Source organism: Cryptomeria japonica, chromosome 7, assembly GCF_030272615.1.
Source record: "Cryptomeria japonica chromosome 7, Sugi_1.0, whole genome shotgun sequence".
Lineage (NCBI taxonomy): Eukaryota > Viridiplantae > Streptophyta > Pinopsida > Cupressales > Cupressaceae > Cryptomeria > Cryptomeria japonica.
Window position 1 is genome coordinate 209,925,230 of NC_081411.1, and position 17,566 is coordinate 209,942,795.

The window sequence follows — 17,566 nt, forward strand, 5'->3', positions numbered from 1 at the left end:
AGAACCATTTTCTTTTTGCAACATTAAGTAATCATCTTTGCATGGAACAATATATTCTTCTATTAGAATTTTTGAATAACTATTATTTTTAAAATTAAGCTAATCAAAAGAACTTTCACATTTAATTTAATTTTCTCACTCTTTCCATGTATTTAATTCTTAATATAATGTAATGTAATATAATATATATCGAATTGATCCTTTATTGATAAAACAAAAAATTGCATTTATTGTTTCGGTTGAAATTTAAAATGATAGCACAATCAATTGTGAATTAATTTATTCTTATTAATTTGTAATTCAATAAAATATTGATTATTGCACCTTAATTTAGTCTCCTAAGAGCATTCCCAAAGGGCGTGACCGTTGAACCTGGACAACCGTTTGCATGTATAAAGCAGGGCCGATAGTTTGAACACGCAATGTAATATAATTTATTGAATTTCTGCACAATCTGACTCGGTCTGTAAGAGTAGAGCTTCATATCTTATTTAGGAAGATTTGATAATGGATTTTATGGACGAGCTCCCTGAACAAATATTTCGAGATATCTTATTAAGAGTACCCTATAAATCTCAATCAAACATTAAGCAATTGTTAAAACCCGCCCAAGAAATGATGGATTGCTTAGAGTTTTATCAAGATAGAATTAAGTTTGGGACGGCTAAGAAATATATTTGTTTCCTCCAGCATGCTGGGATATCTATATACAACCCTCTTGATCAATCATTGGAAATGCTCCCTCCTATTCCCACCGGATTCGAAATCTTAAGGATTTCTCAGATTCAATGTGTTAAACACAAAATCGTTTTGCTGGGCTTGGAACATGATGGCAGTTTTAGTAAAAAAATTCTGATATATGATCTATTATGTAGTACATGGAAGCAAGGTGCTGAATTTCCCACTGGCAAACATGCAGCCCTATTTGCATGTTGTGCCACGCCTCAAGGATCAATTTACATTGCAGGAGGAATTGAAGAAGATGGTTTTAACGATGAACTCTCTGATGCGGCTGTCTATAGAGTGGATGAAGACAAGTGGGAACTTCTTCCCCAGATGCAGGAAGAAATTGGCCCGTGTAGGGGTGTTTTCATTGAAGGAATGTTTTATGTCATTGGTATTTCGAATAATATAAGTCAGAGGTTTGATCCCAACACAGGAGTATGGACAACAATAGAAAATATGTCTCTGTATAATTCATGGCACGTCCAGCTTGTGTACGATTTTGCACAACTATATGCATTTGGAAGGAACGGAATGGAGAAATACGATTGGAAAGGAAATATGTGGACAAATTTCGATTTTCCTGAAGAGATTTTCTTTGTTCGTGCCACAGCATGGTGTGATAGAATTTTCGTTTGCGGATATAATAATCCTAACTTCGAATTAGGGGCCCCAGTGTTTTATATGTATAAACCTGAAGCAGCTTTCTATGATAGGTGGATTTCTCTTGACAGGCCAAGACAATTTCTGGAAATGGAAGTCATTGCTGTCGCCACGATAGAAATTTAGTATAACATATAACATGAGATAAGATGTGATTGCCCTGTAAGCTCAAGGATAAGGAAAAAGAAGTTGGAGATCGGCCCTGCCAAACAGGAAAGGTCATAACAGGATCATCACAGCACACCATTGGGTCTGTTTCCACTATTGGTATCGGCCATCAATTAAGAAATACATTTGAGTTAAATCATATATAATGTATGATGTAAAAAAAACCATTATCTTAATTATGGATATCTCCTCTACGAACCTTTTTTTTTATTCTAAAATGATCATCATTTATTTATTGAAAATACACATTAAATTTCATAACAATCATCTCTTTATGGTTTGTTAATTAGAATAAAATATTTGTAGTACAAATGCTTTTTTTACTTTATTGTTAAACTCAAACTTATTTTAGAAAGTTCAATATAAAATAAAAGTGTTAGACAATAAATGGAGCATTGATGATGCTTGATATGTGAGGAAGCTATTTCCAAGCTGATAGCAAAGAAAAATGTTCTACTTGTTAGTTTAAAATGAGCAAGAGAAGAACATAAGATAAACAAAAAATAGCAGAAAAGCAAATCAGACAACAAGAACACGAGATGAATTTATAGCGGTTCAGCAATTGCCTACGTCCACTCGCAAAGAAGGGATCTATCACATTAACCAATATCAATATTACATAGCCATACACATATTATTTATACATTTCTTCACCCATGAAGGAAGAGCTGGGGAAGCCAAACAGTCATATGACCATTGGGCTTCATATATCCAACAATCTCCCCCATGAAGCCCAACTGGTACAGGAAACATCCCTGCTTCCTTTTCTAATTTCATATTATAACCAGTCTACTAGATTTTAGCTTTGCAAACTTCTTTTCACGAACACTACAAGTGAATCTCCTCCATGTCAAATCGGAGTTATAAACAACTTCTCCTACGACAAACACAAACTTACTAATAGAAACATTACTTTTTGCAAGGTCATAATAAACACCTCCATCACAATCACCTTCCCCTTTGCTCCCCTTCTTGTAAACACTGAACAAAGAACCTAAAAAATCACCATTAGTTGGTTATAATACCCAAAAATAAAACTATCTAACCCAAAACTCAAACATTTCCTATTGCTAGTAACCACACATTTGGGTCCACTTGTCCTCTTCTTGGAAGTCTAGTAAATCAACTTCCTACCAAGGGTTTTGATAATTCTTGTTTACTTGGTGTGACACTTGATCTGCAACCATGCTCTACATTATTCTTGTGCACTTAGATGGTCCATAAGAATATTTGCTTCCATCATTTACTCTATTAACGTTACTATTGACTAGAATACCTTCTGCACTATCAGCATGGTGAAGCCCACCATTCAGCCTTTCAATGGTACTTCCACCTTCGTTCATAATACAATTATGGGTCTGAGGGTCCAAGGACTCAAATGCTATGACACGAGCACCAAATCTACTGCCAGCAGGGTGTCGTGGCATAGAATCCTTGTGAGGCTCAAAACAAAGCTTCTTTGTGGTCTTGCCAAGATCAATATCATACAATAGAATTATTTAATTGGCAAATCCAACCTTGGAATGGAAGGAAGAATTATTTTCGTCATTTTTAGGGTTTAAATTCTCTCTCTTATCCCCTATGTAACAACCCAATGGAGGGTATTCAGAGAAACTTTCCACAACCATATGCTTGAATAGAATCATGTTAACGAATCCAACATCACCATTTTTTAAGAAATTAAGTTCCTTCTCAATCTCCTTGTTGTTCAAATCATTTACACATACCACAACTGCATCATGAGATGAAAAAGAAATGGAACCAGAATCTCTACGCGTTGCAGTTGGCATGTTACATGCTAGCTTAATTTTCTTACAATTCCCCATGACATCAGGGCACAGTCCTGAAGCAAAGCTCCCATGTTCGCAAATGACACCAAATGCCGAGCCGACCAGCCATGGGTTCATACTCATGCTCATTTCCATCTTCAGTTTTGGTAGTCAACATTGTTTTCAGACTCCTTCGAATCGACCACAAAAGGTTCCTTCATCACCCACAGAAAAGCCATCTCTTCACCTCCATATGCAGTAAGATTAGGACCACTTAGATAACCATATTCAGTACTAATAGATTCCTTGTTAGAAAAGTTGTTTGTATTTCTTGTAGAAGCTTGTGTACTACCTGCAATCAAAGCATTCCATTCTGCCTCTACTTCTGCAATCTGCAACAATAAATCAACACTCTCATTTCCTTTTTGAAAATTAATTTCCTCAAAGACCATATTCTCAGCCTTTCTAAAATCTTTTAGATCCTGCACAACCTTGAGCCAGAGGCTCTCTCCCACCTCCTTGAGCTCTATAATCTCTGTGCTCCTGGGAACTTCAGTTGCCAGGCACATTGAATCCTCTTGTGGATTCTTTCCACCAAGAAAAGGATTTCCTATCAATAACGCATGCATTTTTGTGAGGAAAGAGTCCTTTGTCAGGAGCTTCCCATCACTTTCCTCTTGCTGAAATACGGTCTCTTCAGAAAAATCTAATTCTTTCTCAAAGCTATCTTTTCCAATATTCATGATGCGACACAAAACTATTAACTTCTGGTCCATACAAATCAGTTTTTCTATGAATAGGAGATTCTCTTCATTCAACCTCATCAATTTTTCATTTTCATAATCCTCTTGAGCCTTGTTCTCAACTTTCATGTAAGCTTTTTGGTCCATACAAATCAGTTATTCTGTGAGTGAGAGACATTCATGTAAACATTACTGGTTACTAGATTGCCATGCACAAGAGGAATTTAGGATTCAGGAAAGGGCTTTAGAAACCATGTAACAAATGGAAATGCCAAGCGTAAAGCCTAATTATTTGCCAGTGGCTTCCATCTTGTACCAATGTGGGAGCTTTTGAAATAAGATATGCACACGCATCACAGGATAACGGTAGGGAGATTTTTGAAAGCTATTATAGTTTGAAATGCCCTGGTTTTAGACATTTAGGAAAGGATAAATGTGGAATTATAGACCTCGCACCTGTATTTGTTGATAGAATGCTTCAAAGTTTTGTCATGTCATGGAATGCGTCAATTGCAAGAGATGCGGAAATAGATTTGATGGAAAGTCTTTGGAAATTTGCACACTCATTGGTGACTGTTAGATCTAACCCCCACAACCTTCAGCCTACATCCTCCATATGTTGACTAGAATACCTTCTACACTCTCAACATCGTGAAGCCCACCAATCAGCCTTTCTATGGTACTGCCACCTTCGTTCATAATACAATTATGGGTCTAAGGGTCCAAGGACTCAAATGTTGCAACACAAGCACTAAATCTACTGCCAGTAGGGTATCGTGGCATGGAATCCTTATTAGGTTCAAAACAGAGCTTCTTTGTTGTCTTGCCATGATCAATATGATACAATAAAATTATTTCATTGGCAAATCCAACCTTGGAATGGAAGGAAGAATTATTTTCATCATCTTTAGGGTTTAAATTCCTGCTCTTATCCCTTTTGTAACAACCCAATGGAGGGTATTTAGAGAAACTTTCCACAACCATATGCTTGGTTAGAATCATCTTAATGAATCCAACATCACCATTTTAAAAGAAATTAGGTTCCTTCTCAATCTCCTTGTTGTTCAAATCATTTACACATGCCACAACTACATCATGAGATGAAAAAGAAATGGAACCAGAATCTCTGCGCTTTATAGTTGGTAGGTTACGTGCTAGCTTAATTTTCTCACAATCCCCCATGACATCAGGGCACAGTCTCGAAGCAAAGCTCCCATGTTCCCAAATGACACCAAATGCCGAGCCGACCAGCCATGGGTTCATACTCAAACTCATTTCCATCTTCAGTTTTGGTAGTCAACGTTCTTTTCAGACTTCTTCGAATTGACCATAGAAGGTTCTTTGACAATCTCTTCACCTCCATATGCAGTAACATTAGGACTACTTAGATAACCATATTCAGTACCAGCAGATTCCTTGTCATAAATATTGTTTGTATTTCTTGTAGAAGCTTGTGTACTACCTGTAATCAAAGCATTCCACTCTACCTCTACTTCTGCAGTCTGCAACAATAAATCAACACTCTCCTTTCCTTTTGGAAAATTAATTTCCTCAAAGACCATATTCTCAGCCTTTCTAAAGTCTTTTAGATCCTGCACAGCCTTGAGCCAAAGGCTCTCTCCCGCCTCCTTGAGCTCTATAATCCTTGCGCTCCTGGGAACTTCAGTCACCAGGCACCCTGAATCCTCTTGTGGATTCTTTCCACCAAGGAAAGGATTTCCTATCAATAAGGCATGCATTTTTGTGAGGAAAGAGTCCTTTGTCAGGAGGTTTCCATCGCTTTCCTCTTGCTGAAATATGGTCTCTTCAAAAAAATATGATTATTTCTCAAAGTTATCTTTTTCAATATTCATGATGCGACACAAAACCATTGACGTCTGATCCATACAAATCAGTTTTTCTATGAGTAGGAGATTCTCTTCATTCAACCTCATAAATTTTTCTTTTTCATAATCCTCTTGAGCCTTTCATGTAAACTTTCTGGTCCATACAAATCAGTTTTTCTATGAGGGAGAGACATTCATGTAAACGATATTGGTTACTAGATCGCCAAGCACAGGAGGAATTCAAGATTCAGGGAAGGGCTCTAGAGACCCTGTAGCAAATAAAAATGCCAAGTGTAAAGCCTAATTATTTGCCACTGGCTTCCATCCTGTACCAACGTGGGAGCGTTTGAAATAAGATATGGACATGCATCATAGGATAATGGTAGGGAGATATTTCAAAGTTATTATAGTTCGAAATGGCCTGGTTTTAGACATGTAGGAAAGGATAAATGTGGAATTATAGACCTCACACCTGTATTTGCTGACAGAATGCTTCAAAGTTTTGTCGTCTCATTGAATGCGTCGATTGTAAGAGCTGCAAAAATAGATTTGGTGGAAAGGCTTTGGAAAGTTGCACACTCGTTGGTGACTGTCAGATCTAACCCCCACAACCTTCAGCCTGCATCCTCCATATCTGTGCCAAAATTGGCTTTTGGGGCGTTGTCGTTGTGACATCTTTTTTTGCCATGTACACAAAATGTGAGGGTAGAGGCTTGGCATGTGGTCTACGTAACAAAATTGCCTAATGGAGATGTGGTCTCCTCATTGTCAATATTGTGAGATTCCGACAAACAGATTTACTGAAAAGGCTTCAGAATCTTTCAAACAAATGCAGATAGCAGGCGTAGAGCCAAACTCTTTTTCCTGTCACCTCCAGCAGCCAATTATTTTTTACAGAATACCTCTAAGAAATGTCATCTCATCGAATGCAAGGATAGGAAGATTTTGTAGAAAATATATTTGATGGAAAGACTCCTGCCAATTGGAATACGTCCAGAAGAATATATATATATATTTTCAAAACAAATGCTGCCAGATTTCTTTTCGAGTAGATTACACTTTCAAAACAAATGCACCATTCCTCATTTATTACAAGGCCATGCTCTGCAAGCAAGCACGCTTTCTACTTTACTATCTCTCTCGTCCTCTCTTCAAGTTTCAAAATGTTTTTCTTTACTGTTCCTTTTTTAAAAATTTTCCATTCATGCCTTTGACCACTTGGTCGGGGATGTGACATGCTACTGATCAACTAGCTCTTATACGAAATGTTGTAGATGTAAATTACGGTATCTTTTTAGCTTTCCAGATCTTTGGATATTTCAATGCCACTAGTAAATCCATACATTAAAAATAAAATTCATATTTATGCCATTAGTCTTAAATAAGGAGAATGATTAAAGCTATGAGATTTCTACAATCCATTTTGTATTCTAGTGTATTTTTTCTGGATTCGATTTTGTGTATGTTTTCCATCAATGTTCCGAATCACACTCCATGATTCATCATCACGATGAAAAGAATTCCCAAGACATGAAAGATGATGAATCACTTCCTTTCTGAATAATTTTACTGTAAGTAACTTTCCATCTTATTTGCGCTAGGACATTAAAAGTGTTTTCTTGAAGTGGTTTACCTTTAACAAAATTCTTACAACTTTTAAAAACCATCTCTCTACATTTTTATTGAAATTTAGATTTATTTATTTTTAATAGAGAATTTAATTAATGCTAAACATTTTTTGAATGGAATAATTTGAATAGATTTTATTTTAATAGTTATATTAAGCTCATGAAAATTAAGATTCTAATTGTAAATCTATATCATTTTACTGAAAATAATTTTGGATCCACGAATAGTGATGAAGATTCTAATTTTTTCTATAGCTGGAAAAAATAAAGAAAGATCTAACATTCATCTCTCGTTGAAGAAATCTCATCTTTCTAAATGAGGGCACTGAGATTTGCCTGTTTCTGAATTATGACCAACAATGCTATGATGACGGTTGGAAGGCCCTCAGCTCCTCCAAAAACAATTCAACAATTCAACCAAGCTCGTACCCTATGAAGAGAGAAAAAAATCTGGAACAAATAATCCAAAATAAAATGAGTAGGAAGCCGAAAAACTCTATAAACTCATCCCTTTGGAGAGAAAAGTAGAAAAAATCTAAATTCTTGAATTTCAATTGAATGGATAAGAGATTTGTGAGGTCCCATATACAATTCAATATTGATAATTTATATCTTATGCTATTATAAGATTATCTACTTGAGTTTATCAAATCACATAGGTTACCGAAAGGCATGTTTTGAATTTATGGTGAAGTTTTGCTAGGGTTTTGGGAGGGTTTAAGGAATGGTGCCTAGTACATTAAAGAATTTTGTTGTGACACTTACTACAATGTGTACGAAGATATAAACTACTACCATAAATATAAAAGAGAGAGAGATGCATTCTAAAGTTATGGATAGTAGACAGCAAGTCAAAGATATTATAGATTATATAAAAAATTACTTCTAAGAGGAAAACAATATAAGTATGGATAAGAAGGTAAAAATTTATTTGAAAATTTTTGAAACTAAGAAATTATTTAAAAAGTAGCATTAGAATAACATATTTTGGAGAAGAACCCTCATTTTAGATGAGGCAAAAGATGAACCTAAGAATAGACAATCACTAATATTCAGAGAAAGATTAATATAAAGAAGGAACCTAATTAACTAGAAAGGTCTAAAAGAGAAGTCAGAGTTGTCCACATTGGGTTACACATGGCTAAAAGAGAAGTCTTTGAAAAAGTCCAATTGGAGTCTGACTTGCTAAATACTATCAATTGTCTGAATGGATGCATGGATCCTAGCTGGACAATGGCTAATCTGATCAAGGATTGCCGGGTTTTATTATCTAGCAAATGGCAGCGAGGTGCTGAAATTACCACTGCTAGATCTCTATCCGTATTTGCATGTTCTGCCTCACCCGAAGGAGCAATTTACATTGCCAGAGGAGCAATTTTTATTCTCCTTGTGCTTCTAGTGGACGTAGCCACTTAGTGGTCAACCACGTTAATCTTGTGCCTTGAGTTCTTTGTTGTGTCTATTATTCTTTCAGCTATTTTGCATTCATTATTATGTGTTCTCTCTACCTATTTTAAAATAGATAATCACACATGGCTATTATTATGTGTCCTATTATATACATGCCATGGATGGATGGGCAAACAATATTCTTTCCATCTATCAAATCACACATGGCACAACTAAGAGAATTGCGGAGTTCACACTTGAGTCAATTTTCATTAGAGACTTCAAGACTAGAGCTATCATTGCGACTGGGATGGTTGATCATGCATCTTGGTTATACTCTTTTTCATATTTTGTTGATGTTGATGATGATGATTTCACATATGATGATTCTACATATGACGATTACACTTCTTGTGATGGTTTATCTTTTGAGGAGAACTTTGGGTACTTGAACTTGGGGATTCCCACATGTGACCTCGCTCTTGAGCCTTGTATTTCATCTCATCCTATTGATATCACAACACCTATTGCACTTGATGATGTGGATAGTGTGATAGTCTTTCCTTCATGTGATTCAGTGCAACAGGATATTTCATGTCTTCGAGCTTCAATTTCATTGGATGATTACTTGATAGACATTGCGGGTTTATTTGTGGAGTCCTACATTGCAAATTTGAGAGACATAATTGATGATATTCATCTTCTCTTTGATGAAGATGATCCTTATTCGATTGTTGCAAGGGATCACTTTGACCCTCTTATTTATTGTCTACATGATCATTCTTTCAAGGTTGACATGATTGTGGATACTTATGTACAATAGTTTAAGGAGGTCTCTTTATGTTTAGAGGAGACATGTGAGTCTTTGGATCATGTTCTAAATTCATCTGCACTAGATCTTGGAGTTCATTTTTCAATAGTGTGGAGCATTTTACCACCTTTGGAGGGGGTATCTTTCAGCATCGACATGGGGACACTTTAGTAGTTTTTAGAGATTCCATTCATCATGAGATTTTTTTGTACATCTTCCCTTCATGATTGGGGAGACTTCATGGATAGACCTTTGGTTTTGTTTCTTCTTAAGGGGAGGAATGTTGTTCGATGTCCGTGGAGTAGTTTCTTCATACATCATCGAGCTTCTATCATTGGCGCAGATTCTACATTGAGGGGGGGCTTCCTAGCTTCTCTTCTTCTCTCATATGGGGGTGATTTTTTCCTGACATGGGGTTTTGTTCCTCACACACTTCTATGAGATTTCTATTGTATATTTTTCATCTCTCTTTTGGGGGAGGTTTTTTTCCCAATGAGTTTTTCTCTCTTACCCCGCTTTTTGAGAGATTTCATTGCATTGGTTTGCATGTATTTGCATTTTTCCATGGGTACCTAACATGACCTCATACCCGAGACCCATCTTGCATTTATTAGTTGCATTGTAGACTTAAGTGCATTCCCCTAAGTTGCACATAAGCGGGGGAGTTTGTGTAAATGATTATTGATCATGGATATTATTGTTCAACATTTGGATAGACTTAACATCTATAAATTTCCTATTAATCTCAGATAATTCCTCAATAAGGCTATAATTCTATGTTATGTTTGCATGATTGGCATAACTATTGAAGGTGAGATGATGGTGGATGACTGCACTGGTAGAGGAGAGATGACATGATCAATTATTTGTGTTGTCATTGATGGCAACTACTGTCAACTAATGTTTGATGATGTTTACAAATGGTTTTTGATGATTGAATTTTTGGCTGATTGATTTGGTCTACCGTAGTTAAAGTTTGACAGTTTGACAGGGCTTACCGACAATACTAGAAATTAGGATATTAACTGGTAAAGCAGATAAGTTTTGATGGAATCAGGTGACTGGTGATGTTTCGTGACTTGTGGTTTGAAACATAAGCTTTTATGATAGAATTAAGTATGTAATCAGAACCACACCCTATGATGGTTACTGAAAGGCATGTTTTGAATTTATGGTGAAGTTTTGTTGTGACACTTACTACAATGTGTACGAAGATATAAACTACTACCATAAATAGAAAAGAGATAGAGATGCATTCTAAAATTATGGATAGTAGACAGTAGGTCAAACATATTACAAATTATATAAAAAATTACTTCTAAGAGGAAAATAATATAAGTATGGATAAGAAGGTTAAAAAAAATTTGAAAATTTTTGAAATGTAGAAAATTATTTAAAAAGTAGTGTTAGAATAACATATTTTGGAGAAGAACCCTAATTTTAGATGAGCCAAAAGATGAACCTAAAAATAGATAATCACTAATATTGAGAGAAAGATTAATATAAAGAAGGAACCTAATTAACTAGAAAGGTCTAAAAGAGAAGTTAGGGTTGCCCACATTGGGTTACACATGGCTAAAAGAGAAGGCTTTGAAAAAGTCCAATTGGAGTCTAAACACTATCAATTGTCTGAATGGATGCATGGATCCTTGCTAGACAATGGCTAATATGACCAAGGATTGTCGGGATATAATAAATGAGCTGGAAGAATTCAAAATTTTGCACGTATACTAGGAAGGCAACAAAGCGACGGATCTACTGGCCAATCTGACGGTGGGCTACGTGGTGACTAAATGGTGGAGTAGTAGGGATTTATTCTCGAAAAACCTATGCGATATAGCTCGTGATGATTATGCCCACTTAAGTTAATCAATGATCTTTAATCATGATTTTATGGAGTTGATGGGGAAACTTCTCCTTTTTGTTCTCCCTAATTGAAGATCTACAAACTTTAGTTGTGCCTAGATTTTCCGTCTTATTGTGTGGCTCTTTTTCTACTACTATTTGGAGTCAATTCTGATGTGGCCCATTACCTGCAAGTATTTGGAGACTTCTCTGGTGTGGCCCATTTTCAGCTACTGCTTGGAGTGTTTTCTAGTGTGGTCCATTCCCTGTGCCTGTTCGAAGACTTCTCTAGTGTGGCCCATTTTCTATTGTTCAACGTCCTGAAGCATAAAGGGTGGGGACAAGAATACGCAAGAACCATCTACTAGTAAGAAATGGAAGAAAAACAAGGAAGTGTGCAAGGAAATCATTGATGGGGGAATTCTCCCCGTCTTGGATAGGCTTCATGGCCGTTCTCCTCTGCTCATGGAGTCCTTTGTCAATGGCTGGAAGAAAGGGTTACTGAGGGCTTATGGAGCTGAGTATAAGCTTGACAAAACCCTAGTTGTGACGGTCATTGGCCTAGCAACATATGGCATAAGTTTCTATAGAGATGGGAAAACTAAGGATAAGGACTTGACTAATTTCTTTCACAAAGACAAGGAGCACTCTAGAGTTACCAAAATGGCAGATGCAGGCTAAAACAAGAAAGATCTTATGGCTCCTTGGGCAGACATGGTCAAGTTCATCATGAGGTATATTACGCTCGATGGAAGATATGCCAACATCATTTCCTATCATTTTACCATTTTCAATCATTTTCGACATGGTAAAATCATTTATGTTCCTTTCTATTTGGCCTCTTCTTTAGAAAATAGTCTTAAAAAACATATGGAGAATCCAAACAATCCTATTCTCCATGAAGGGCTTATTGTGCTCAACATGAAGTATGCTAACACCCTTGAAGTTTTGCCATCTCTATCTATGAAAGGCCAACAGACTAATATTCAGAATGTCTCTGACTCATAAATGGATTTGGAGGATAGTGGGTGTTCCATGCTTTTGATGACCCTAATTATAAGCCTATGAAAGAAGGGGGGATGATAGTCACCCCTAGGAGGTTTAGCAGTAATAATCCCCCCAGATGGGCGGTTAGCAAATATAAATACACCAGCAAAGTTATTTCTAAGGATGATCCCCCTTCTAAAAAGAAGAAGCTTGCAGCTAAGGACTATGGTCCAAAGAATTCATATCAAGAAATTAAAATGGACATTCCCATCAACGTCCTAAAAGAAAAACATGGGACGATGGCCAAAGAAGAGAACCATGGGATAGAAAGGACTGGTAATCTGATGAACATGGTGATAGAAGCTACCAGAAGCTAGGAGAGTTGTTGAAAGTTGGTGGAGAGTGAAAATTAGGGTTAAGGAGATTATTGATATCTTCACTGCATCCACTAAGCCCAGCAAATCCAAGAAACTCATGATTATGACTCAGAAGCTCTCCTAGGACGTTGAGGTGATGAAATGAAATTGTGAACAAAGAATTAAAAAGATGGAACAATCTATGGAAAAGATAAAGAAAAACCTCAAGAACCTGGTTGACATAAGCAAAGAAGCCATGAACAACACTATAGAGGGGCTCGAAAAGATAAATGTCGTGGTTGGGGAATACAGATCTTTCCAGAGTGAACCAAACAAAGATCTTGGAGGTAAAGATTTGGCTGTTGGAGACAACAAAACCACTGGTCCTAGTTCCAATACCAGAAGAAGGAGCAGCAACAAGGGTAACTCCATATTGATTATGGAGGAACTAGAGAAAATCAACAAGATTTCCATCTAGAAAAACAAGCAGCTGGTGCACTCTCTTAATTGAGAGTTTTTCTTTTTGTTTTTGTCTTGTTGTGTATGTCTATGTTGCTTTCATGGCTATTTTGGGGTTCTCCCTTGTTTTACAGTTGGTTTATGTCTATTTGGCTAATGGCCAATTTTTGTAAAACTTTTGGTTTCGGGTCCATGTAAAACCCGTTTGTCTATATCATTGAGTAAAGAGAGGCAAAAGTGTTGTAAGGTAATCATTGAGTAAAGAAACGTATATATCTTAGCATAAGAAGAAATGGTTAAACACATGGGAGGATTGGATTATTGAATCTAAGAAAGTAATAAAACATCTATTATTTTCTTTCTTAGTTTTAGTGAGATCTTCCAAGTTGACTTTGATGCAAGTTGATTTTATGTAGTCAAAAAGTGATAATGCTTGATGTGTGTACCATTAATATGTCATCCCATAGGATTCTCATTTAGATGTCTTAGATTTACTACCATGGATTTTCTAATGCCATGGATATAGTGTGGCCATAGTCAATGGAACTTCAATTTCCCTTGTTTCTTAAACATGTTATCAGATATAATTACTAGAACCCATTTTTTGAATGTTTTTAATTTAAAATTCTTGGCATGCCATGCTTTCTCCTTCTACCACTCAATTTTGTGCTTATAGATTGTACTTTATCTGTATTAATCTATTTAATATAAATATTCTATCAAGTGTCCCAAAGATTGGTCATGCTCCAACCACAAAGTGAGTGTGGTGCATATGTTAAGGGCTATGACTATCAAAGGAACTCTGGCGTCAATACCATAGGTGAACTAAAATTATTTGAGCTTACTTTTCCTTTTGTATAATGTTCGGTATGCCAAAAAGAATTGTATGTACTTTTACATCCGAATCTATGATGGTTTCATCACACATTTTCATTAATGCTTTGTTAATTATCTTTTTTATTAATTCAATTACTGCATTAGCTTGTGATTGATAGGGGAAATCATGTTGTGTGCTACCATAAAGTTTGTAGTAATTATTTTATCATCTTGTTTATAGGGCGTTTTTCTTGACCACTCACTATACTAAAAGGATATTGATACCTTGTAATGATATTATCATATAGGAACCTTGTGCCAGTCTTTGTCGTACAATCTTTTGTGGGTTCTACCTTTGCCCACTTTGTGAGATAAACTACTCCTCTTAGGATTAGTGTTCATTTAGATTAGGGTTTAGAGTTTATATAAAATATGATTCAATTAGGCTTAGTTTTAAAGAAAGGGTTGAGTTAAAACCAGGGTAAAATTAAGGTTATAAGGGAAATATGAGTTATGATTAGGGTTGGGATTACAATATGTTTAATGTTCAAATAGGTATAGAGCTAGCTTTTAGCTAGGGTCAGGTTTGATATTCTATTACAACTAAAATAGAGTTAGGGTTAGAGTTAACATTAGATCAGGCTTATAGTTTGGGCTTAATTAAGATTATAGCTAAGGTTAGGATTATAGTTATAAATAGGGTTAATATTAGAGTAAGGGTTATGTTTAGGTCTATGGTGAGCTTAATCAGGGTTAGGGATAGGGTTCAAGATCAATTAAGTGTAGGTGTAGAGTTTAATTATTGCTATGATTTAAACAAAATTAGGATCAATTAGAATTAAATTTTAAATAAATTCAAGGTTAGGGTTAGGATTAAAATTAGGACTAGGATTAATATTACAAATAAACACATTAAGGATATATCCGCTTATTCTATAAATATTATTAAATATATATAAGCTAGTATTATTTTTATGAATGTAAATTTATGAATCATTATTATTTTGTAATACATAAGAATATTTATAGAAAATGATTTATTGCAATCATTTTTTATTTTGATAAAATTGTTGTCTTAAATAATTTATCTTCACAAGAACCATTTTCTTTTTGCAACATTAAGTAATCATCTCTGCATGGAACAATATATTCTTCTATTAGAATTTTTCAATAACTATTATTTTTAAAATTAAGCTAATCAAAAGAACTTTCACATTTAATTTAATTTTCTCACTCTTTCCATGTATTTATTTCTTAATATAATGTAATCTAATATAATATATATCGAATTGATCCTTTATTGATAAAACAAAAAATTGCATTTATTGTTTCGGTTGAAATTTAAAATGATAGCACAATCAATTGTGAATTAATTTATTCTTATTAATTTAGTCTCCTAAGAGCATTCCCAAAGGGCGTGGCCGTCGAACCTGGACAACCGTTTGCATGTATAAAGCAGGGCCGATAGTTTGAACACGCAATGTAATATAATTTATTGAATTTCTGCACAATCTGACTCGGTCTGTAAGATTAGAGCTTCATATCTTATTTAGGAAGATTTGATAATGGATTTTATGGACGAGCTCCCTGAACAAATATTTCGAGATATCTTATTAAGAGTACCCTATAAATCTCAATCAAACATTAAGCAATTGTTAAAACCCGCCCAAGAAATGATGGATTGCTTAGAGTTTTATCAAGATAGAATTAAGTTTGGGACGGCTAAGAAATATATTTGTTTCCTCCAGCATGCTGGGATATCTATATACGACCCTCTTGATCAATCAGTGGAAATGCTCCCTCCTATTCCCACCGGATTCGAAATCTTAAGGATTTCTCAGATTCAATGTGTTAAACACAAAATCGTTTTGCTGGGCTTGGAACATGATGGCAGTTTTAGTAAAAAAATTCTGATATATGATCTATTATGTAGTACATGGAAGCAAGGTGCTGAATTTCCCACTGGCAAACGTGCAGCCCTATTTGCATGTTGTGCCACGCCTCAAGGATCAATTTACATTGCAGGAGGAATTGAAGAAGATGGTTTTAACGATGAACTCTCTGATGCGGCTGTCTATAGAGTGGATGAAGACAAGTGGGAACTTCTTCCCCAGATGCAGGAAGAAATTGGCCCGTGTAGGGGTGTTTTCATTGAAGGAATGTTTTATGTCATTGGTATTTCGAATAATATAAGTCAGAGGTTTGATCCCAACACAGGAGCATGGACAACAATAGAAAATATGTCTCTGTACAATTCATGGCACGTCCAGCTTGTGTACGATTTTGCACAACTATATGCATTTGGAAGGAACGGAATGGAGAAATACGATTGGAAAGGAAATATGTGGACAAATTTCGATTTTCCTGAAGAGATTTTCTTTGTTCGTGCCACAGCATGGTGTGATAGAATTTTCGTTTGCGGATATAATAATCCTAACTTCGAATTAGGGGCCCCAGTTTTTTATATGTATAAACCTGAAGCAGCTTTCTATGATAGGTGGATTTCTCTTGACAGGCCAAGACAATTTCTGGAAATGGAAGTCGTTGCTGTCGCCACGATAGAAATTTAGTATAACATATAACATGAGATAAGATGTGATTGCCCTGTAAGCTCAAGGATACGGAAAAAGAAGTTGGAGATCGGCCCTGCCAAACAGGAAAGGTCATAACAGGATCATCACAGCACACCATTGGGTCCGTTTTCACTATTGGTATCGGCCATCAATTAAGAAATACATTTGAGTTAAATCATATATACAATGTATGATGTAAAAAAAACAATTATCTTAATTATGGATATCTCCTCTACGAACCCTTTTTTTTAATTCTAAAATGATCATCATTTATTTATACAAAATACACATTAAATTTCATAACAATCATCTCTTTATAAAAATAAAATTTAAATGTTAAGTAACAATGAAATTTTTTATTTTTAGGTTTTTTTCGTTAGAATCAAACTGTACAAAGAAGTTTGTTGTCACTATATTCATGTGACATAAGAATGTGCCATCATATTTTAGCTTTGTCAAAATCTACAAGCATAAAACATAAGTTTTATTTTACCAAAATTAAATAAGTTAGAACAAAAGTATTTCATTTAGAACATTAGGTATAATATCATGAATTTAGAAGCCTCGGGTTGGAATAAAAATTTATCATTGTAAAACTAATTGAATTTATCAATAAATTGACTTGCTGAAAACAATTATCTTAATAGATATAAATCCTCATAGGAGATTTTTATTGAATATTTACATCATGAGATGTATATTTTAATTACTTAATATGTTTCTTATGGTTTGTTAATTAGAATAAAATATTTGTAGTACAAATACTTTTTTTACTTTATTGTTAAACTCAAACTTATTTTAGAAAGTTCA

At 35.2% G+C, this 17,566-nt stretch overlaps 2 protein-coding genes across 2 annotated transcripts; both read left to right on the forward strand.

Moving 5' to 3' along the window:
- Positions 1 to 507: 507 nt before the first annotated feature.
- Positions 508 to 1,512, forward strand: LOC131036439 (F-box/kelch-repeat protein At1g80440-like). The gene has a single exon (XM_057968327.2). It carries the CDS (start codon positions 508 to 510, stop codon positions 1,510 to 1,512), a length of 1,005 nt encoding a protein of 334 aa, XP_057824310.2.
- Positions 1,513 to 15,748: 14,236 nt separating this feature from the next.
- On the forward strand, positions 15,749 to 16,753 carry LOC131856572 (F-box/kelch-repeat protein At1g80440-like). Its single transcript, XM_059208414.1, has one exon. The coding sequence runs from the start codon at positions 15,749 to 15,751 to the stop codon at positions 16,751 to 16,753; it is 1,005 nt and encodes a 334-aa protein (XP_059064397.1).
- Positions 16,754 to 17,566: the final 813 nt, after the last annotated feature.

Coding starts and splice junctions, on each gene's coding strand:
- LOC131036439 (XM_057968327.2), top strand. CDS start 508: ATGGATTTTATGGACGAGCTCCCTGAACAAATATTTCGAGATATCTTA.
- LOC131856572 (XM_059208414.1), top strand. CDS start 15,749: ATGGATTTTATGGACGAGCTCCCTGAACAAATATTTCGAGATATCTTA.